The sequence below is a fragment of the Callorhinus ursinus genome, unplaced genomic scaffold (assembly GCF_003265705.2).
Source record: "Callorhinus ursinus isolate GAN/ISIS: 27379988/994484 unplaced genomic scaffold, GSC_fseal_2.0 scaffold2, whole genome shotgun sequence".
In the NCBI taxonomy this organism is placed as follows: Eukaryota; Metazoa; Chordata; class Mammalia; order Carnivora; family Otariidae; genus Callorhinus; species Callorhinus ursinus.
In genome coordinates, this window is record NW_027397064.1 from 58,882,173 (window position 1) to 58,904,711 (window position 22,539).

The following is a 22,539-nucleotide window of genomic DNA, read 5'->3' on the forward strand; positions in this document are numbered from 1 at the left end:
CCCAGGCGCCCTTCCCCTCCAAAATTCTTAAGACTTATACCTTAGGAACTCTGCCCTATCCACAACCTTAATAGAAGCTATATAAAACCAATCGTGTCCTCAACTAGGCTATAAAACCCGCAAGAGCCAGGACCATAGTTATAATTATTGTTTAATGACATACCAATCTCTTTCTGCGATTCAGACATGGTATTAAGTAACATGATGCCTGGATTATTTGATACCAGCATACGAGGGATAATCAGGAAGTGTACTGGCCCACAAAATTCAAAGTATATGTGTGCCCATGAGTAACCATGGTCCAGACATTGTTACTGAATTTCAGGTAAAGGCCAAATCGAACTTGTCTAAGTTCAGTGGAGGCCAATTACAACTACTCAAGACTTTCATATGGGTAAACATCACCTGCCAAAAAATGACTGACTTTATTTACATTTGTAAATAAAATAACTGAGTCTTAGAGAAGTTAAGTCAAATTCACAGAGTTAATAAATGGCAAATTCAGGATTTAAACACAGGTCTATTTGGCTCCAAAATCTATACTCTTACTATTTTACTAGACAATTTCATTTACTACCTTGTATTCTAATTCTTGGTATATACATGAGGCTTAATAAATGATCATAACTTGAGAAGATAACTAAGAATTAATATATTAGTGTTTTATTCTTTTTTAGAAGTTGTATTTACATGCTATTAAAATGTACATTTTTTTTGAGATTTTGAAGCAGTTCTAATAATTTTATTTTATTATGTTAGTCACCATACATTACATCATTAGTTTTTGATGTAGTGTTCCATGATTCATTATTTGCATACAACACCCAGTACTCCTTAAATACGTGCCCTCCTTAATACCCATCACCGGGCTAACCCATCTCCCCACCCCCTTATATATATGTTTCTGTTCCATTAGGGGCATCAGAGCCTCTCTGAGAGGCCCGAGAACCAAATGAGTTATACACATAGAAAGGGGACTGAAGCACCAAGAAGGACACAGGGGTCTGAGAGTCCTTGCACAAGGGTAGAACTTGACTAAGCTATGGGGAGCTACAGGCCTTGCTGGCTGAAGGCACAGAAGAAAGTGTGGGGAGGTGGGGGGTAGCAGGAGGAAGATGGAGCAATGATGATGGATGGCTTTGGAGGTTTCCCAGGTGAGAGTGTGATGGGATGTAAGGGCAAGTGGGCTCACATAATGGAGAACTTCAAAACCAGGACAGGAATTTGAAAGTTACCCTGTAATTAATGGCAAGTATTTGAGACAGTGCTATTTCAGAAGCAACATGAAGGTACCCATACGCCATTATAGAGAACAATATCTAAAAAGAAGAAACAACAAGCCAGGTGTCATCCAAAATTCTATTAAAGAAATACTTTTTTATAAGTTCAAGCCTACATTTTCCTTTCTTCTGTAACCTGAGCTTAGATGAACTCTAGATTTAAATATTGTTTCCATTTTCATAGGAATGCTCCAGAGTCCTTTCTTTATTGTTGTGATTTTGCTTCCGGAGCTGTGGAACTAGTAAAGGTATGCCTCATATTTTCTTTAAAGAGAGCCAGGTAAGGATCTAGTTTGTTGTTGCTGATGTGGTATTTTTGAAATGTTTCAAATATTATCTGTGACCATTTTTAACTGAGCTTTTACTATTTCTGGGAATCATGCCATCAGCTGATGCCTAAGATATCACCCTAAAATGATAGTTGTTTTGAATTTAAAATAAAGTTGAAGGCACTGGTACACCCAGAAAGGTCAACAGCTCCTACAAGGTGATTTTTTTTTTTTTGAGAGGGGGGAGGGAAAGAGAGAGGGAGAGAGAATCTTTTTTTTTTTTTTTAAAGATTTATTTATGTATTAGAGAGAGAGCATGCACACAAGCTGGAGGAGGGGGAGAGAGAGGGAGAGAATCTCAAGCAGACTCCCCGCTGAGCGTGAAACCCAGCATGGGGCTCAATCTCACAACCCTGAGATCATGACCTGAGCTGAAATTAAGAGTCAGACACTCAACCAACTGAGCCACCCAGGCGCCTCGAGAGAGAGAATCTTAAGCAGGCTCCATGCCCAGTGTGGACCCCAACACAGGGCTTGATCTCAGGATAGGGCTTGATCTGAGGACCCTGAGAGCATGACCTGAATTGAAACCAAGAGTCAGACACTTAACCAACTGAGCCACCTAGGCGCCCCCTACAAGGTGATCTTATTCATATTTATGTCCCTAGAGCCCTACACATAGTCTGACACATAGGAGGCACTCATTAAATTAAAAATTTTGAAGTTAAAAAAATTTGAGAAGGCATATGATACAAATGTAAACTGTCCTAGACCATTGGGAAAGCAGTGGGGAGCCTGGACTTGTTTGACCAATCCCCAAAAGCTAGTAAACATTCCCTTAGTAAAAAGTATTTTTAGGAAATGGAAAAGGAATGGAAATTCTGCTAAGAGAAATATATAGTCAGTACATGGAACTTAATTCCTGATATTACGAGTAATAGTTATTCATGGTAGACACTTTCTAAAATACTGAAAAGCCTAAACAGGAAGATAAAATTGACCTATAATCACACTTCCTAGAATCCTATGGTGAATCGAGGTTAGTATTTTGGTATATATCCTTCTGGTCTTGTTTTGTAGGCGCGTGTGTGTGTATGTGCGTGTGTGTCTAATTTTTTTAAATAACAGCTTTATGGAGATACAGTTCACATACCATGGAATTCACCATTTTAATGTATACAATTCAGTGATTTTAGTATATTTACAGAGTTGTGCTGTCATTACCATTATCTAATTTTTTATTATGTAGTAGAGGATATTTGTATTTTAAGCCAAAGGAGGTGTGGCACAAGCAGTGGGAGAGAGAACTAAGGACCATCTCAGTGCCTCTGAAGTAACATAGGGTAGGCTTCCAACAATGCTGCCTACTGACTCAAAGGCCTGCCCTACGCCTCTTTTTAAACTAAAGAGGGATTGCGAAGAATATTTGTTATCAAGTCCAAGTGCAAGACTTAATTTTTTATGGCAGCATGAAATAAGCTAACAGAATACTGAATCTGAAATAAAGTGCATTCAGATTTACAGAGGAAAGGCACTAGGGAGAAATATAAAGTTTGAGCTTTTTATTTTAAGAAAAATGCTAGAAGTCTGCTAACTGCTTTTTTTTTTTCTTTTTATTCCTTTATCATGATAGTTGCACTCATCCTACAGAGCAGCCCAGTGTTGTGCCTTTGTCCATGACGTCTGTGATGAGGGCTTACCCTACCCTTTTCCAGATGGGATCCTGGATGTCATTCTCCTTGTCTTTGTGCTCTCTTCCATTCATCCTGACAGGTAACTGAAGACAAAAGGGCAAAGCAAATGTGTAAAGCCCCTTTATCCTAAGTCGTGGTTTTCAGAACTATCAAAAAAAAAAAAAAAGTGACAATTCTTAAATTTATGATTTAGTGAACTACACAGTGTAGAACATGCAGCCTTTTAAATGCAGTTTTTCCTTTCTTCAGACTTGGAGAAAGAAACTGGTCAAACTGCTTCATTAGCTTTCTATCACTGTCAGAGAGAAGTGAGCATATTCTGGCAAGACACATACCTATTAAAAGTGACAGTGCTTCAAGGAAATTACAAATTCAGAACAGCCTAATAGACTCCCAAGAGGGAAATTGTACTTGGTGATCAGAAACAAACATCTTTGATTTAGCATCTTACTGAATGTTCGTGAAGAGGTAGGCTGTGAATCTGATTTCACACCGGTCTGTCGACAGGCTTTAAAAATTTTGTTTTAAAGAAGTCCTCCAGGGAAGTAGGGCACTCAAGATTTGCCAGATTAACCTTGGACCTTTATAAAAGAAGATTGGCTAGTGCCATCATTTAAATATTTATGATTTAAATTTTTTGTTCACACAATGTTTTGAAACAGTCAACATGTCCAGAGAGGAAGCAGAAAGAGATATTACCAGCCGTTAAAATAATCACTTCTGTTAAAATTTTGCCACCTCATATGTATTAAGGCACACGTGTGGTGTCAAGGGTTGTGCATTTGTAAGTTTTCTTAAAATTGGTTTTTCTGCTGTGGTAGTAGATTCAGCCCTCGGAAAGTTCCTCTGCTGGTAGGTACAGACTTGACATCAACCAGTCTTTGTTTGATGAGTGCGACCCTTTTCCAAAGAAAATGAGTTAACGTGTGCTTTTTCCTTTGCAGTTACAAACTCACTAGGACCCTTTACAGTTCTTTTACTTCTCATTTAAAGATGAGCACTTTGATTGCTTGTTGAAAGACAAATTAAATTTCCAAATAAATCTGAATGAAACATATTTTTGCACCTGGTGAGAGATATCACATTCCATGAAGCTACTTTTTCCTCCCAGTTTCTATAATCTATGTCTTTGTGCTAATCTGTTTAGAATATTGGCATCATTCAGGTACTGGTAGAGAGATGTCATCTATGAATTTTGTTTCATAATTAAAATAATGAATAGTTAAAAGGATGGAGTAGGTGGATAGAGAACAAGATTTTCTATTTTACACCTATAACAGGAAATGTTTAAATTCCAATTAAGACCACAACAACACTACTTGAAATTAGTTTAGATAGTGTATTTTCTCATGATTTGAACTGAATGTTAAAAAGAAGGGGAAGCAGATGTCTTGGAAAGATTACTGTTATCCTACAGTATGTTCATTCTATTTATTTATTATAAAATAAATGCAGATAGATGTATCATGTCCCTAGCCACTTTCTTACCTATATGGAAATGATCTAAAACTAAGATGAATGAGTAGAAGGAAGGCAACAGGGAGTGAAAAGACGGTATCTTTAGGGTCATTTGGGACTGTGGTGGTATACTCAGCCCCATGAAAGTTTTAGAAAAGTGGCTTCTTGCCAGCTTGGAAAATCCATGCACAAGTGAATGGCGAGCAGGTCTGCTAGACCTTGAGTCTGGGGGACCCAGCTTAAATGGGAATAAACCATAAGAGGCTACAAAAGAAGAGCTAACTGTCCTTATCACTGAAATAAAAGAAAGTACAATATTTTTACCACAGATGTAAGCATAGAGTAGGCAATCAATATAATACTCCTTTTTTTAATCTCTTCTTTTCCTTTTCCTCACCCTCCATCTAGAGGTAGATGAGGATAGCAGAGTTGGCCCACGTCAAATAAAGAAAGAAAAGGGGCCCTCTCCCATTCTTGTCTTGTCCATCTCCCCCAGCCCATGCCCACCTGCAGTCCTCAGCACTCTGGAACTTGGCACTGAGCCAAGCAAGATGAGCTGATGAAGAAAAGCAGCTCCCCACCCTTGCTTTTACCTACAACCCCAGATGTTAAAAGATAGTTGGGAAGAAAGGATTTGCAGAGGGAGATGGCTGCATTTTGCTCTTTGTTTTTCTGCATTTATGTTTCATATTTGTTTTAGTAGTAATTGCAGAAAGATATTTTTCTCTGTACGTAAGACATTTATCCTGAAAGTGAATATTTTAAGGTGTAGATATGGTTTTCTTTAATTGCCAAAGCCCAAGACCATAAACATAGTGTGAAAATAACCTCTAACAAAATAAACAAGGAAAAATACTTTTCTTTTTTTCCCTTTCATGTACTTATGTTGCAGTTTTTTAAGAGAGCATTTCATTTAATTATGCTACCTCTTTCTGTTATATTTCTATCTTGTTTTCATAGTTACTTTCATTTTCTCACTATCTACTTCCTTCATAACCTGACATAAATCTGACTTTTCATTCCTTAATTCCACTGAACAGTGTTTTCATTGGAAGGCATTTACAGATTATCTGATGCAAACTCCTCCTCATTTTTAAAATAAGAAAATCTAGAAGCTTTAAGTAGCATGGATAAAGCAGAGATGGCAAAGACTCAGCACACGGGCTGCCATTTACCATTCTCTGCTCAGGACAGACACTCATGACTGATTTTGTACCCTGATTGTCATTCCTGGTGAACTCTGTAGGCAGCCAATGTCAGTCACTCGGCATTGATATGAGATCTGAAATCTTTGCCATCTCTGACCCATAATCACACGTAAGACCATGAACATTTAACCAAAAACATTAGTCAAGAGCAGTCACAAGGGGTCGTATTTGATTGGGAGCCAGATGAAAAGAACGAATAATAAAAGAAAGAAAGTAAAAGCTTCCCAGTTTTGAGCTGGGGCTTGGAGTATGACTAGAATTTAAATAGGCAGAAAGTAAGAAGGAGAGAATTCTTTGAGGGGAAACCACGTGAACAAAGGCATGGACTGCTTCAGAGCCTAGCATGTAACAGTTTGGCCAGAGTTGATGCTTCACATTAGGATGTGGTGGGAAAGATGTTGGAGAGATTGAGGCCAGTTGTAGGAGATCTTAAGGGCCCAACTAAGAAATTGAAATTTTATCCTATGGATTAAAGTCATGAACATTTTTGAGCAAAGGGATGATTTGACAAAACCATCATTTTAAGCAGAATAACTCCTCATTGATAATACAGGAAGAATTAACAGGGGGAATAATAAAGCATGTTAGGAAGTATTCTGTTTCCAGGCCTAAGGAGGTAGCATTTGTATTAAAGGACTACCAAAGGGAAACAAAAAGGAGACAGAACGTCAATTTAAACAAAGAAGACCTAGAATTGGATGACCAGGTGGTTGTGGAGAGGCTAATGAAAGAGGAGGAAAAGAAAAGGAGTTAAGGATATCTCTGAGGTGTAACACTTCAGTGAATGGACGGTACCTTTGAACTAAATAAAGGAGAAGGAGCTAGTTTTGGAGGAAACGTGATCTCTGTTTAGATATGTGCAATTTGGGATGGCTCCACCATATTTTTTATCTTGCAAGGAAAAGGAAGCGACTTTGGCGTTTATCTGCCTTGGAACTACCATAACTTGATATGAATACCAAGAACCATCTATGTAATTTTGCAGTACAGCTTTGACATCACATATCAAGCTCTGCAAAGACACCACTCTGGTCATTTGGGTGATTACTTAATACTCTAGGTCTTTTGAATCTGATCCTTTAGCAAGTTTTGGTATTCTTTTTCCTTTCTATACGAAGTATTTTTGGTTTTGTCGCCTTTATGTTTGTGGTGAGACTTTTTTGGCCCCATAGAGCTTCTCTTATTTTGTCTTTAAGAAAGTTAAATGTGGCATGTAAAACAAGATTTCTGCAGACAGTATCTTGCTTTGTTTTCAAAGGATGCAAGGCGTTGTAAACCGACTGTCCAATTTACTGAAACCTGGAGGAATGCTGTTATTTCGGGACTATGGAAGATATGATAAGACTCAGCTTCGTTTTAAAAGGGGTATATTCAGTTTGGAATTCTTTTCATGTGTTTTAAAGAGTGCCTTGCTTATATTTTATGTCAAGTTTTTGTTTTGTTTTAAGGAATACTAAGTTACTCTGATCACAATTATGTTTTTTAGGGCATTGCTTATCTGAAAATTTTTACGTTCGAGGAGATGGTACCAGAGCATATTTCTTTACAAAAGGTATGCTTATCTCTAAGGGAAAATAATTAGCTGTAAAAACTCTCTTTGGGGGGCACCTGGGTGGCTCAGTCGTTAAGCGTCTGCCTTCAGCTCAGGTCATGATCCCAGGGTCCTGGGATCGAGCCCCGCATCGGGCTCCCTGCTCCGTGGGAAGCCAGCTTCTCCCTCTCCAACTCCCCCTGCTTGTGTTTCCTCTCTCTCACTGTGTCTCTCTCTGTCAAATAAATAAAATCTTTAAAAAAAACTCTCTTTGGTTACTCTGTAACCACACTGTAACTGTTCTATGTGAAAGCTTGAAAATGGCCTCTTTGTCTTTTAATCTTTTTCCAGTTGAAACTGCTTTAAAGATTCACTTGTTTCATCCTTATACCCAAATGAAGGTGTAGTCTGTTCCATTTTGGAAGTATGGTTAGCCCAGATATGAAAAAAAAAAAATGATGACACAGCCAGAGGAGGGAATTTGATTTTAAGAGTCCATAGAAAATTACTTACCTCTTATCAATTCCTCATTTTTAAAAAAGCATTTAAAATGAATTCTGCATTGAAGGATTTTCTCCAAACTTATGTGAGTACTTTTATAATGTGCCATTTGGGGTCTCTGCAAACCAACAAAAACTCAAAACAGAGAGCACCATTCAAAATACTGAAATCTGCAGCCAGTAGTATTGTATATCTGTTTATACCTGCTCTGTTAAGCTGTTTATACTTGATGTATTTCTGTGAAGTAGAAGAAATCCACTTGGTTTCACAAGTTTCCTTAACCAATTTGTACTAGGGAGTTTCTTGGTATAAGTGAAATTTAGATGGTCAGTCATTCCATTAATATTCCATTGTCCCTGACTGTCCCCCTCTCCCCCACCACCGTGCCCCTGTCACATAGACCCTTGATTGCCATTTTTTCTCACAGGGGAAGTCCACAATATGTTCTGCAAGGCTGGGTTAGACGAGAAGCAAAATCTGGTTGATCGTCGCTTACAAGTGAATAGGAAAAAACAAGTGAAAATGCACCGAGTGTGGGTTCAAGGCAAATTCCAGAAACCATTACACTTGACTCAAAAAACCTCCAAATTGATATTTTCACTCCTTTCTCATGGCTGAATTATGTACCATGTTAAGGTACAAACCAGAGGATTACACTGTACAAAGACTTCCGTAGATCTTTCATTTTTGAAAGGACAGTCAGAAGAAAAGAGAATTTGTATATCCTGCTGTTTATCATGGGTGAGCTCTTTTGTTTAAGCACTCGTAAATGATTTGGAAGAGTGTACCATATTCTGTGTTTTCAAAGCTTAATATGCTCAAGCTTGTTTGGGTTTATTATGTCTAACCATTTTGTTTGTACTTTGAATTTTATAAGCTTTCAATTAAATTACTGATATAAGTCAGATGATTCTGAGAAACCATACCCTGCCATTTTTTAGAAGTGCAAAAAAACCACTTGTTTATGCGTTAGTCTAACACAGTTAAACTCTCTTCCTCTCTTATCTGATACCAGGGAGGGAGCACTCCTTGTTTCCCTGGCAAGTCACAAGGCCTAGGTGAATTGTTTGTTTTCTTGTTGTCTGTTTTCCCCAAAACTCTTTTTTTTTTTAATTCAGAGACTAATGTCTGAAATAGAATTTTAGTTTCTCTTTCCTTTCCTAAAATTGGGGAAGTATGACCCATGCTAAGATTATTTTCAGGCTATTCTTAGGTGTACAAGTGGTTGTAAGCTCCCTTTAAGACAACTGTTAAACCCAAGACAATTCTTATTGCCACCTTGCCTCAAACTCAAAAAGGATATAAGTTGGCTTGCAAATTGCACTTTGTAAAAGTGGAGTTTTTAAGATTGGTTTTCCATTTGTTATATAACATATACTGAGTACTTACATTGTGCTAAATTATATGGACTAATACAGTAAATACAGACCCAGCCCTGTCTTCAGAGGGCATAGATAGGATCTGTCTGGCAAAGAAAAATATGCACATCCCAAGCCTCTAAATCACAATCTCAGATAATATATAAATAGGTACTCAAATAGGGAACTTATCAGCTAGCACACTTTGGTTATGAGCCACAGAAATGTGGAAGAAATGGACAATCTCTTAAAGGACCACCATTGGAAAAATTCAGTTCCCACTGTTTTTCCTTTTTGAATTCACGTAAAATTCCGTTTTCTGGAAGAATGTGATTGGTCCAACTTGGGTCATGGATTCATCTCTTGACAGTTTGGGGCAGGGCAGCTTCATTGATGGTGCCACCTGAATGTATGGAATGGAGGAAAGTTCCTCAAAGGAAAGTTCCTAAAAGGAAAATGTTATCAGAAAAAGAGAGGAGAGGGTTGCTGCCCGGTCACAAACAGCAGGAGCAATAGTGGTTCCAAAGAGAGAGAAAGATTAGCTGGTGGAAAGGAAGGGGGGAGCATCAGGTTCTGGGGGGCGGTGGGTGTCAGGCTAGTCCTTGATGGGGAGAAGACAAGTGTGTTTGGTGTGGGCCGTTCCTGATGATGAATCGTGGAGAAAAGATGGGGTGGGTAGTCAGCTGCCAGACAGCCTTGAATAGAGGGCACATTGGATTCTAGTCTCTAGTCTGGAGCTATCAGGTTAGTTTGTTTCTGTTGTATCCTACCCATGGCATGTTATAAATATATTTAGAGAGATTGAGGCATCCTATATGGAATGGAATGCAGTGAGGTCAGATATCGGGGCAAGGAAGACCACATATACGTTTTTTGCATACACTTGCCTTGGTAGCAATTCCTCAGAAGTACAATATCAAGGCTTCTGTTTACATGGCATCAGTCAATAAATGCAGAAGTTAAAATGTGCCTGAGACCTTCACTAAGTTGTATTTCATAATTAAAGTGTACATTTAAAAGCCAAAATAGTCACAAAAGTATTACATACAACAAAGGCAGTTAGATAAGTTAATGTTGCTATGGGAACCCCAGCAGATCTTGTGTCTCAATTTAAAAATCATGGCCTAAGGTGATTTTAAAAACAACAGAAGGTAAAATCGTTCTCAAATTCTCACACATGTAAATTGTACTCTCTCTCAGTCCTAAATAGCAGATTCAAGCCAGGCTTTTGACTGGCACAGTAAAATTCAGCTTTGTGTCTTTCTATAACGTATTATAGCATGTAGTTAACCTTTAGAAACTTCAAAAATACATCACCCAAATTTGGACTGTGAGACACAAACTGGGCTCTTTTGGGCTCTGTCTAGCATAGACCTCCAATGCCACATGGCTGCTCGGTAGGGCCATTTCTACCAGTGTCTTCTACTTGTCTGGTCAGTCTTTCACTTGCTTAGCCACCTAAATTAGCCCTCTACTTAAAGTTTGCTGCTAGACAAAATATAGATTTTTGGCAGAGAGGGGGAAAAAAAAGGAAAGACCTGATTTGGAATATTGCCTATTGATATTAAAAAATCATGAAGTGTTGCAAATGTATCTGCTTGGGTATTAGTTTAAAATATTTGATAGCTGAATGAAATTCTGATTTCCTCATGAACATAAAGCTAGGACCCATTAGTTAAGCAGAGTTTAAGATTTAAAAATTCATCTTCTGAGGGAGCTGAATTTCAAAAGGACCATTTTCTTTCTAACAGAAAAAGATGTTCCTTCGTCTTCTTACGACACAGAAACAATGAAATATTCTATATTAAAAACGCACCCTCCATTTTTCTCCACTTATAAAAATTCACTTTTGAGCATTTTCCAAATGTAAAAACTCTCGCACATGAAGAACTGTTTCAGAAGTTTGTAAGAAAGTCAAGGTAACAGTTTCTATCATTAAAAGTTTTGCATTCAGTATGACACATTTATCGTATTGAAACACCCAGTTAATGTTGACTTCTCAGAAATTATTTGCTTTGCTTGACTCAGTTCCATATGCTTTGTCTCTAAATTATGAACACATCGAGGTTTCTACCATTCTGCAATCTAGTTACTATACTCTAGTTTGTATGTGAAAACTCACCCATATTTAGACTGCTAAACTTCAGGTAGATTAAATTCTTGCCCCAGACTCCTGTCCTGTATTTCTATGGTTTTCCAACTCCTCAAAGGCAAGTTCTGAAGCCTGAATATATCGCTCGTGGTTACTTCTAATTGGTTTTAATGTTTATTATGCTCCTCACAAGTGCAGATAACTTCACATTTGCATCACTAATAGACCTCTTTCAGAGCCTTCGCTGCTCCTGCTTCCTGCGTCCATTAGTCATCAGTAGACGACAAGTTGGCTGGGTATTCCCCCCCCCCCCCCCCCCCCCCCCCCCCCTTGTGAAAGTGCCTTGTAAATTCTAAAGCACTGAATATATGTGAGGTATTGTTATTAATACCAACATCTACAGTCTACAAGGCAGCATACAGAGTATTCCAGCAACAAACTTTTTCAGTGGTTTTATGAGACCCTGTGAGAAAGACAGTAAGATGTGGTGGAAAAGTATTGCCTCGGAGTCAAACAGAAAGTATGGGTCTTGGTTCCTTGTGAACCACTTAGCTACTCTTAATTTAGCAACCAGTGCTGAGTCTTTTATATACGATATTTTTTTATTTATTATTTATTTGAGAGAGAATGAGGGAGAGAGAGAGAGCATGAGAGGGGGGAGGGTCAGAGGGAGAAGCAGACTCCCCGCCGAGCAGGGAGCCCGATGCGGGACTCGATCCCGGGACTCCTGGATCATGACCTGAGCCGAAGGCAGTTGCTTAACCAACTGAGCCACCCAGGCACCCTATATACGATATTTTTATATATTACATTATTACTTCATTTAATCTTCAAACTCCTATGACTTCATCTCTATTCGGACCATTTAACAGATGAGACTAGGGCTCTGAGATTTGGGGTAACTTGCCCAGGATGTCACCACCAATCCGTGGCAGAGCCACAGTTTGGACCCACAACTGTCTGATTCCAAAACCTCTAGTCTCCTCAGCACACTTTTAATCGATAGCTCACATGCTGCTGGGAAAGCTGCTGGAGAAGAAAAAGAGCTCCTGAATCAAGCGGAGAATTATAGCAATGGGTAGGAGTTTGGATGAGACAATCTACAAGGTGACAGCTCATTCTAGATCCAGTGATTCTATGAAATAAGTACGTTGTACTTGTCCATAGTTAACAAACTGGGAAGGAAAAGAAGGAAAAGAACTGAGAGGAATGACAAAGAAAAGCTTTCAATCAGTTCTTTTCAGCATTCTGCATATGTTTACTTCTGCTCCCGCCCCACCCCCTTCAGGCTTCCACTTGGCTCCCCTCCGAGCGAGCCAGCCAGCTAGCGGAGCACCCATTGCTTGCATACTCCTCACTTACAGGAAAAAAAAAAAAAGCAGTCTGAAAAAGCCCTTAAAATGTCTTCCAAGGGATTCAGCTTTAGTATAATGTAAAAGATGTGAATTCAGGGATTGTCAGTAATAAAACATGAGTGAAAACATCTTTATTTTAAAACATTGTATGTACATTAATGGCACATTAATGCCAATTCAAGCATAAAATGTTGAGCATTTCTTGGAATATGGTTTGGGATTTGAGAGGCACAAAGGTACCTGCAAGATGGCTCTGGTGTTGTTATAAATATAAATAGAAGTAAAATAACAGTTGCATCTTCATTTATAATGAATCTTACATTGTGGTTTCAAAGCTACAGAGGAGAGTGGATGCCAAAATCTGTCTTTCATTAACATATGCCTTACATGACAGGGAAGAGGTGTTGAAGACAAAATTACTTTTCCCTCTGAGTATGAATCAGCAACATGCAGTAACAAGTAATAACAGTTCTTGTGTATGAGTGCCTGCAGAAGGTAAGAAAAACAGCCTCAAATTGAAAATGCAAGTGCACCTGCTGGAGAGGCCCAGGAGGCTGCAGAGCACAGCCCCCTTGAACACCCTCCTGAAGTATCTCCGAGCACAGTGACCCCAACTCTGGCAAGCCACGCTGGCTTGAGATGAACGGAGCACATTAAAATCTCCAGATGGTCAGAGAGAGCCCACCCTCAGCTGCCCTTGGGGCTACAAGGCACTACTTGTTCAAGAGTTTAAAACAGCTGCTTTGGATTCTGTAGCGCATGTGGTTTCACAACCACTTAACCTTTAGTAAGGAACAGCTAGAGGCAGGTGAATGAATAAAAATACACGTTAACATTTCATAAGGAGGAAAAGAAATCAATACTTAAGGAACTCATGGACTTCAAATAGTCACAAATAGCGTCCAGTTAGCTGTGTCCCTGGCTTCCCAGGGATTTGCGTCTTTATCTTTGATTTTCTCCAGCAGATAGGCACTAAGTTGAGCCTGGGCCCCAGAAAATATATGCTTTTCTATCAGATGTTGCCTACCAAGTCAAGTGAGCCATTGATCGCCTCTTAAAAAGCCCCCAAGCATCATCTCTCCAGCTTGGGCTGATGGGTTTGGTCCAGGGGAACTATGAGTTTTGTTATGCTTATACAAATTCTTTGGCAGTTCTTTCAGTCTCTTGCTCCTTTATGTGACACTTCTAGCTCATTGAAGAAAAAGCAAAAATGAGTTCTTTCTCAGTTAATCTTTATGTATTGATGATTATTGGTTCTTTCAAAATCATTGAGGAATGGCACTCACCCTTCAAGTCTAAGCCTTTCTCATTGGGAAAAAGAGCTGAAACTCTGTGACTTCATAAAATTAATGATGAGATGCCGTTGAGTAATTTGCATTGGTTTTGGGGGGTTTGTAAATGCTGTGTATTTAACACAGGCAACACTATGCAGTTGCTGCCTCATTTCTCTTACCTGTCTCCCAGGGGTGATTTGTCTTCTACCTGAGGCTGTCCTACTCAACAGAATGTTTGGTGTAAAGAATCTGATAGCTCTCCATATATCTTTAGTTATGCCCCAGTCCCTCAGGTAAGCTGAGACCGTGTCCCCTCAAGCAGCATTTGGAACTCGCACTGAAAATCACCTGAAAGAGAATGACTGAAATTGCCCGCATCACATGCTGCATTGAAGCAAGGAAATTTCTGTCTCCAAGGATAATTGCTTTTCTCATTGCTCATACTTCTTCCTCCACAGCCCTCATTTATTTTAATGTATATATTCTACTTTGACTCTCTAGAAGGTATTTTTAAAGTTTTTTAAAAATCCAAATGAAAGATGAAATTCACGATCCAGAAAAGTATTTATTCTATTTATCCTTTCCATGAATGTATTCTTAATCAACTGGTCTGATTGTCTCTTCATTTGCAGCTTTGTTTCCTAATAGAACACTTGGGCTCTGGAGATTAGCGAGACAAAGCTTCATTATAACCATCCTTGTTTTACTCCCATTTCTTATATGGTTTCTCATCCTAACTCACTCTCCAGGTGCTTCTTTCTCTTGCCAAATAGTGCAAGGAAACACTTTTGCAGATCTTTTGTTTACTTTGGAAAAAACACTGATCCAGTCTTTCCCATTCGGGAGTGCTGCTCATTTCCTGACTGGCCTTTAAAGTTTGGCTCAGTAGCAACTTGGGGATTTGTTTTCTACCCAGAGTGGAAGGAGTTGGGTGCCCATCAGCCCCATGCTGGAATGAGAATTAAGTTCTGCTCATTCCCTGGATAAGCAAGCTGATGTTTTCCTCATAGTTTCTTTTTCTTTCCCCATTCCTCAAAGTTTTAATGTTAGTCATTTAGCTTTCACTTTTTAAAAAGGCATTTTAATAGGGTTATCTCTCCTCCAAGTGCTGGCAGAAGCTGATCATGTACACAGGGGAACTCTCAAGAATAATGAATTCCCTGTTTGCTGGGTTCTACCTACAATTCAGTGTGCTGTGTACCACGCGGTGGGCTTACCCCTGCTCCAAATCCACTGCCACTTGCCTGGCCTGGTCTAGAAGGACCTGCTACACCAAAAGAATTTGGCTTGTGCTACCTCACTTTCTAGGTCCCCAAGACTGCTAAGTTAATGAAGTTTTGGTTATTACCCAGTTGAACATTTTCTTATTTCATGTAAGTTTTATAAATTTTTTTGTGCTTTCTTCTCTTTGGCACATTTACATTAAATTTCATTCTAGTTATGCAACTGTGTCTATACTTAATTATGTTTGTATATGAGTATAAGTCACTTTCTGTTCATCCTACCTTGGGGAATTTATTCATAGTTTCTTATGAGGTCAGTAACTTTCCAAAGAGGGGGGCTTTCTAAACCAGAAGCCTATACTTTTCTATATCCATGCATTTTTACATTAAAATGTATGTTTGGACTAGCAAAGTTTGTTAGTTTTGTGTTTTGTTTTTTAAGATTTTTATTCATTTGAGAGAGTGTGAGCGAGAGAGAGAGAGAGAGAGAGAGAGCATGAGTGGGGGGAGGGTGAAGGGGGGAGGATGAAGGGGGGAGGAGCAGAGGGAGAGGGAGAAGCAGACTCCTCACAGAGCAGGGAGCCCAACGCCATGCTACCCAATGCAAAGTGGCACTTGATCCCCAGGACCCTGGGATCATGTCCTGAGCCAAAGGCAGATGCTTAACAGATTGAGCCACCCAGGCGCCCCTGAACTAGCAAAGTTGAATGATAAAAATAAAAACACTGACAAAGATCTTAACTACATCAAGGGGGTGGGTACTGTCTTTAAGGACTTAATCTGTAATATAAAGTAATATCACAAATATAATACCTTATTTGGGGGTGGGGAAAATACAGACAAAGATAAAGCTATTGGCATAGACAAGGTCTAGTTGAGGAGGCATATACTGCTGTCAATACTGGTGACAAAGAATCTAGGCTGTCATCCCTCCAGCTCAGCCAGGCGTAGATAGTCACCATAAGGAAGGGCTACCAGAAAAAGCAAGCCACATTCTGGCTTAGAGAAGGTAGGCAGTGTTCACAGGCAGATTAGCCAGAAACTGCTCCAGTGACCCAAAGAAAAATGCAAGGTCAGAGAGAATTGTAGCAAGAGTGACTTGTAACTGAATCTCAGAGAAATGGACTGTAAGCTTTAATGCCCCCTGGCCTAGCTCAGGAAGAGCTAAAGAAAGAGCCCTAAGTGGGCCTTGGAAATGGGAAGGCTGCAGAGGCCATGAGCTTTTTTCTGTTTACCTGAAGTGTACCGTAGAAATGGCTGGTAAGACATTTTGTTCTTGATACTTTTTAGAAGAGCAAAGACTCACTTTGATCTGATTCTTCCTTTTGATTCCAGAGCCCTTGTGTTTTCCATCATGATGTGTCAAAACGTGTGTATTTATTGATCTTCAAAAACCTGGAAAGATGAGACACAACTTTAGGAGAAATATACCCAGAGAAGTACAGGCAGAAAGGGGCATTGAGCCAGAAGATTGCCCTCCTTCACCAGTGTGGCAGAGGAAGGTCTGGCTTCTACTTTGCAGAAGGTACAGATTAGGTATCAATATAGTGTGGTCACCAAGTGAGTGATTCATGATCTGTGATCCTCTGCAAGAAGATTAATGGAAGGCAAATGAAGAATACAGGCTAGCATAGCCTATGAGACAAGGCTTCAATGTACAGTCTCTGCCATTTGGTGAGGTTTGAGAGAGGACCCCAGAGTAATACCTCTGTGTTCCTGCCCAAACTGTAAACCAGCTGAGAGAAGCTGATACTGGAGAAAATGGCTCAGGGGACATGGGAACAATTGCCTTCCTACTGCTGAGTCCAAGAATCAAGACCCACAGCTGAACAGCCGCAGGACTCTGTTCACGGGGGTCGGCCTCTGCATAGCCTTGTACAGAGTCACCAGTTTCCAAGAGAAAGTGAAGGAGGACTGGGTTAAATGTGCCTGATTCATTTCCCAAATTCACTTTCTATGAGGCACTTCTCCTAGGAATGAAGAGAGCAGGATTAAAGAGACCAGGTGGGTCCCTCCACATGACAAGAAACAACAGGAGTGGGCAATTACCTAAACCATTTATGAGTGCTCAGTCAACCCATGCCACGTTTACTGGGGCTAGAGCAATGTGGAGTGGACTCTCCTATGCTCTTTGTGACTTGCTGAGTAGTCTGCTTAGAGAGAGAGACCAGCCAGCAGTAATTTTTCAGCATTTACCTAGAAGCCTGGGGTCCATAGGCATCTGCCTCAGCGATGGATGGAATCTTCAGGGTATGCACTGACACATGTAGATGGTTGGAATCCTGGGGACTAAAGTCAAAGTGAGTTTCCAAAGGTATTTCCAGTGACTTATTCTGGGAACCTTACCATACTTAAATCTTTACTAGACTGCTCAATAAACGGCCGGGAGGCCTAGCAACTCTGTCAAGCACCATCTCTATATTCACTTGCATAACGAATAACTGGCTCTAGACCAACACTTCTCAAACTACCTGAGGTAAAGATCCAGTTGTTGCTTTTTGTTTTGTTTTGCACATTTGCAACCTGTCATAGACCAATGCTTTACAAAGATGAATTACTAGAAAAAAAGATGTCCTCCAGTTGCTCGCATTGTGTTTCCTGCTGTCTGCCCTCTCTCCAGCAATCTCACCTGCTGATCTCCCCGGCAGCCAGTGCATACCAGCTACATGTTAGGCCCTGCTCTAGGGTTTGGAAATGAAGGGATGAGCAGGAAAAAATAAAGATGGGCAATATACAAGCCCAAGGTTTTTATTAGATTCAACAGATCTTAATTTATTTGGTTACTCTACTTACCTTGTCATGGGCTGGGAATGAAACAGACCAGCACCTGCCCACAGCCCACACTTGAGCTGCCTGACTCTAGACCATAGGGAGACTAAAACTCCACATCACAGTATTCGATCAGCTTCACCTCCTGAACCCTGTGGTCTTTCTTCACTATGGGGGGCATCCACTGCTAGGACTGGGCTCTTGCACCTAGAAAATGCTTAGTCCAGGTGCTCCATGCTGTTCCTCGTACCTTTTCACGTACTTGGCTGTGTGAAGCACACAAAACCACACCACATCACCCTGCTCTCACCAGGATTCCTGGTGGTTATTTTTCCTTTTACTTGTTCACTTTTTTCAAAATGATTTTTTTCTGAATATGTGAATTGATGCCTAATAGTTTCTAGGCTGATTTAAAATGGAAAGGGAGATGATTCTATTCTTTTATTAAAGTCAAAACGTGTGATTTTTTCCCCCATTGAATGGTATTTTAAAGACTGAGTTGATGCCAGACTCAAAGAACACGGAGAACTTGGGGAAAGGCCAGAGACAGATAAAAGATTATTAGTAGTTTGTTTATAAAGGCCATGATGAGAAGCTGAAGAAAATGTGTTAATTTACCCTCGAAGAAGAGCACACCAGAAGATGAGAATGGTAGCTCCCAGGTGGAAACAGGCAAACAGGGTTCTCAGAGGAGAAACATGGGGCCCATTTAGCTATAAATTCTAGCTTTGCTGTTGTTGGTTGTGTAACCTTAAGCAAAATACTTAACATCTCGGAGCCTCAGTGTCCGCAGCTGTAAGCTGGAGGTGACCCTGCTTACCTGAAGATTGTTGCAAGGACGGAATACAAAGCACATCAAGTGTGAGGCATGGTACCTGAGGATGTTTGGTGCGTAACAAGTGGTAATTATTTAATCTATCACTAGTAGATTATTTTATTTTTTTACAAAGGATGATCAAGTCTGTCTCTTTTGGGGGGGGTGAACTCCTCCTGCGGTATAAATAATTTAAATTAGCCATAAGAAAATTCCTAACTGTGGGCGCCTGGGTGGCTCAGATGGTTAAGCGTCTGCCTTCGGCTCAGGTCATGATCCCAGGTCCTGGGATCGAGTCCCGCATCGGGCTCTCTGCTCCTTGGGAGCCTGCTTCTCCCTCTGCTTCTCTCTCTCTCTCCCTCTGTCTCTCATGAATAAATAAATAAAATTAAAAAAAAAAAAGAAAATTCCTAACTATGAAGAGTTGAGGGTTTTTTGTTTTGTTTTGTTAAGATTTATTTATTTATTTTTAGGGGGAAGAGAGAGAGAGAGAGAGAGAGCACACATGCACATGAGCCGTGAGAGGGAGAGAGGGAGAGAATCTCAAGCAAACTCCTCACTGAGTACAGAGCCTGATGCGGGGCTCAGTCTCATGATACTGAGATTATGACCTGAGCTGAAACTAAGAGTTGGACGCTCAACTGACCTAGCCACTCAGGCATCCCAAGAATTGAGTTTTTTTTAATTTCAGAAAGTCATTATTATTTCCTTGGCTTATGTTCAGTTCTGTTCAAACATTTATTAAGCATGCACTGTGTGCCAGAAACTGTGCTGGACACTGACAATGCTAGACTTGGTCCTTGCTCCTTAGATGGCTGCAATGTAGAATGGATGCCCATTCATCTGAAATGTGGTATATCCCACTTGAATTGACTGGCTCAGCTGGCCACTTACTTAAACCTCTTGGCTCCATTGGCCAGCACTGCCACAGTCTACTGTACCATATCCATTGGCATCCTCATTTTTGAAACCCTTTCCGAGGCCCTCCGTGAACAAATCTAGTCATGTGCTACCCAGTGAAAGCCAAACAAAGCATGTGAAACAAGTCCTCAAGTTACAGCCCCTGTACCTATGCCCTCTGGTGTCCAAGGTCACTTCTAATAATGCTACCGCTACACAGACCACCTCCTTCACAGCATTTAGGGCTTTCACTCACAATGCCTCTCAGCACCATTCCGCATCACCACAATCCATCTAACTGGTCACAATTGAGATGAAATATGGGCTGCCTTCAAGAGATCTAAAAGACTCTAACAGTGCTACAAAGCTCTAATTCTTGCCCATCCCCCATTCACCAGAGTTGGTCATCCAAACTGGGAACCTGATCTGGCTTACCTCTTGTCACATTTGTCACCTGAACCTCACATAATCTCAGAAACTTGTCCTTGTGGAGCCCAGAAATAAACCTCACATATACGGTCAAAAGACTTTTTGAGGGTGCCTGGGTGGCTCAGTTGGTTGGGCGACTGCCTTCGGCTCAGGTCATGATCCTGGAGTCCCAGGATCGAGTCCCGCATCGGGCTCCCTGCTCGGCGGGGAGTCTGCTTCTCCCTCTGACCCTCTTCCCTCTCGTGCTCTCTCTCATTCTCTCTCTCTCAAATAAATGAATAAAATCTTTAAAAAAAAAAAAAAAGACTTTTTAAAAGGATACCAACACTGGGTCACCTAGGTGGCTCAGTCAGTTGAGCATCTCACTCTTGATTTTGGCTCAGGTTGTGAATTCGGGGTCATGATCTCAAGGCTGTGGGATCGAGCCCCACTTGGAGCCCAGCATAGGGCTCCACACTCAGCGGGGAGTCTGCTCTCCTTCTCCCTCTCCCCCTGCTCCCATGCTCTCTCTCTCAAATAGGTAAATAAATCTTAAAAAAAAAAAAAAAAAGGATACCAACACCGATAGGGAAAGGACAATCTTCTCAACAAATTGTGTTGGGAAAACAATATCCACCTGCAAAATAATTAAGTTGGACCCTTACTTTACAAAACATAAAGAACTCAAAATGGATTAAAAAACCTAAATATAAAAGACCTAAAACTATGAAACTCTTAAAAGAAAATACAGGAGCAAACAATGAATCATGGAACACTACATCAAAAACTAATGATGTAATGTATGGTGATTAACATAACATAATAAAAATAAATTAAAAAAACACAAGAGAAAAGCTTCATAACACAAGTTTAGCAATGACTACTTGGAATAAGACACCAAAAGCACAAGTAAAAGAATCTTTTTGTAATCCAAAAAGATCAATTAGACTACATCAAAATTAAAAACTTTTGTACATCAAAGGACACAACCAAGTGAAAGAGTAACTCACAAAATGGGAGAAAATATTTGCAAATTATATATTTGATAAGGGGTTAATATCCAGAATATATGAAGAACTTCTACTGAACAACAACAAAAAAAAAACCCAATTCTAAAGTGAGCAAAGGACTTAAATAGACATTTCATCAGAGAAGGTACACGGATGGCCAGTAAGCATATGAAAAGATGGTGGACATCACTAATTAAAACCATTGCACCTCAGGCGCCTGGGTGGCTCAGTTGGTTGAGCGACTGCCTTCGGCTCAGGTCGTGATCCTGGAGTCCCTGGATCAAGTCCTGCATCGGGCTCCCTGCTCAGCAGGAAGTCTGCTTCTCCCTCTGACCCTCCCCCCTCTCATGCTCTCTCTCTCTCTCTATCTCATTCTGTCTCTCAAATAAATAAAATCTTTAAAAAAAAAAGAAACCATTGCACCTCACACCTGTTAGAATGTCTATCACCAAGACACACAAAATCACAGATGTTGGCAAGGATTGGGAGAAATTAGAATGCTTGTACACTATTGGTGGGAAGGTAAAATGGTGCAGCATTTATGGAAACATGGCGGTGCCTCAAAAAATTGAAGATAGAATTACCATATGACCCAGAAATTCCACTTCTGGATATATATCCAAAATAATTGAAAGCAGAGACCCAAAGAGTATTTGTACATCCATGTTCATAGCAGCATTATTCACAATAACTGAGAGGGGGAAGCAACCCAAGTGTCCATCAGCAGATGAATGGGTAAATAAAACATGGCACATACATACAAAGGAATATTATTCAGCCTTAAAAAGGAAAGAAATTCTGACACATGCTACAACATGGGTGAACCTTGAGGACATTGTGCTGAGTGAAATAAGTCACAGAAGGACAAATACAGTATGTTCCACTCCACCTCCATTTGAGGTACCTGGAATAGTCAAATTCACAGAGACAGAAAGTAGAATTGTGGTTACCAGGGGCTGTGATACAGGAAATGGGGAGTTCCTGTTTAATGGGTAGAGTTTTAGTTTTGCAAAATAAAAAGAGTTCTGTGGATGACTGGTAGTGATGGTAGCAGAACAATGTGACTGAATGCACTTAACGTCACTGAGCTGTACACTAAAAATGATTAAGATGGTAAATTTTATGTTTGGTGTACTTTACCACAATATTTAAAAGGAAAAAGAAAATTAGCCCTTGTGTTCAGCCTGGCCTTCCAAAATCTTGAACTTACTGCCTTCTATCTCTAGCTCTCTAGCCTTCCCACCCTCTGTCCATACACACCACCCTGTCTCCTGCCATTCCTCACCATGCCCAGCCCACTTGGACTTGGCCTGGCAGTTTCCATACACACTCACTGTCTGGTCCCAGTAGACGGGACCCAAGTACAGGAGATCCTGGGCTTCCACCACCACAGGA

General features: G+C 40.2%; 1 protein-coding gene across 5 annotated transcripts in view; it reads left to right on the forward strand.

The window, feature by feature from the left end:
• The window catches only part of METTL8 (methyltransferase 8, tRNA N3-cytidine), a 177,394-nt gene that overhangs the window by 74,766 nt on the left and 80,089 nt on the right, over positions 1 to 22,539 (forward strand). For 2 of the 5 annotated variants that reach the window (XM_025853270.2, XM_073882618.1), the window contains 6 exons: positions 1,465 to 1,528; positions 3,183 to 3,322; positions 7,168 to 7,274; positions 7,396 to 7,461; positions 8,369 to 15,393; positions 16,579 to 17,832. In XM_025853270.2, coding sequence (XP_025709055.1) covers positions 1,465 to 1,528; positions 3,183 to 3,322; positions 7,168 to 7,274; positions 7,396 to 7,461; positions 8,369 to 8,559 — 568 coding nt within the window. In that variant the 3' untranslated portion in view covers positions 8,560 to 15,393; positions 16,579 to 17,832. Of the gene's footprint in view, positions 1 to 1,464; positions 1,529 to 3,182; positions 3,323 to 7,167; positions 7,275 to 7,395; positions 7,462 to 8,368; positions 15,394 to 16,578; positions 17,833 to 22,539 lie in introns of those variants that run through there. The other 3 variants (XM_073882623.1, XM_025853287.2, XM_073882631.1) reach the window with 3 other exon arrangements.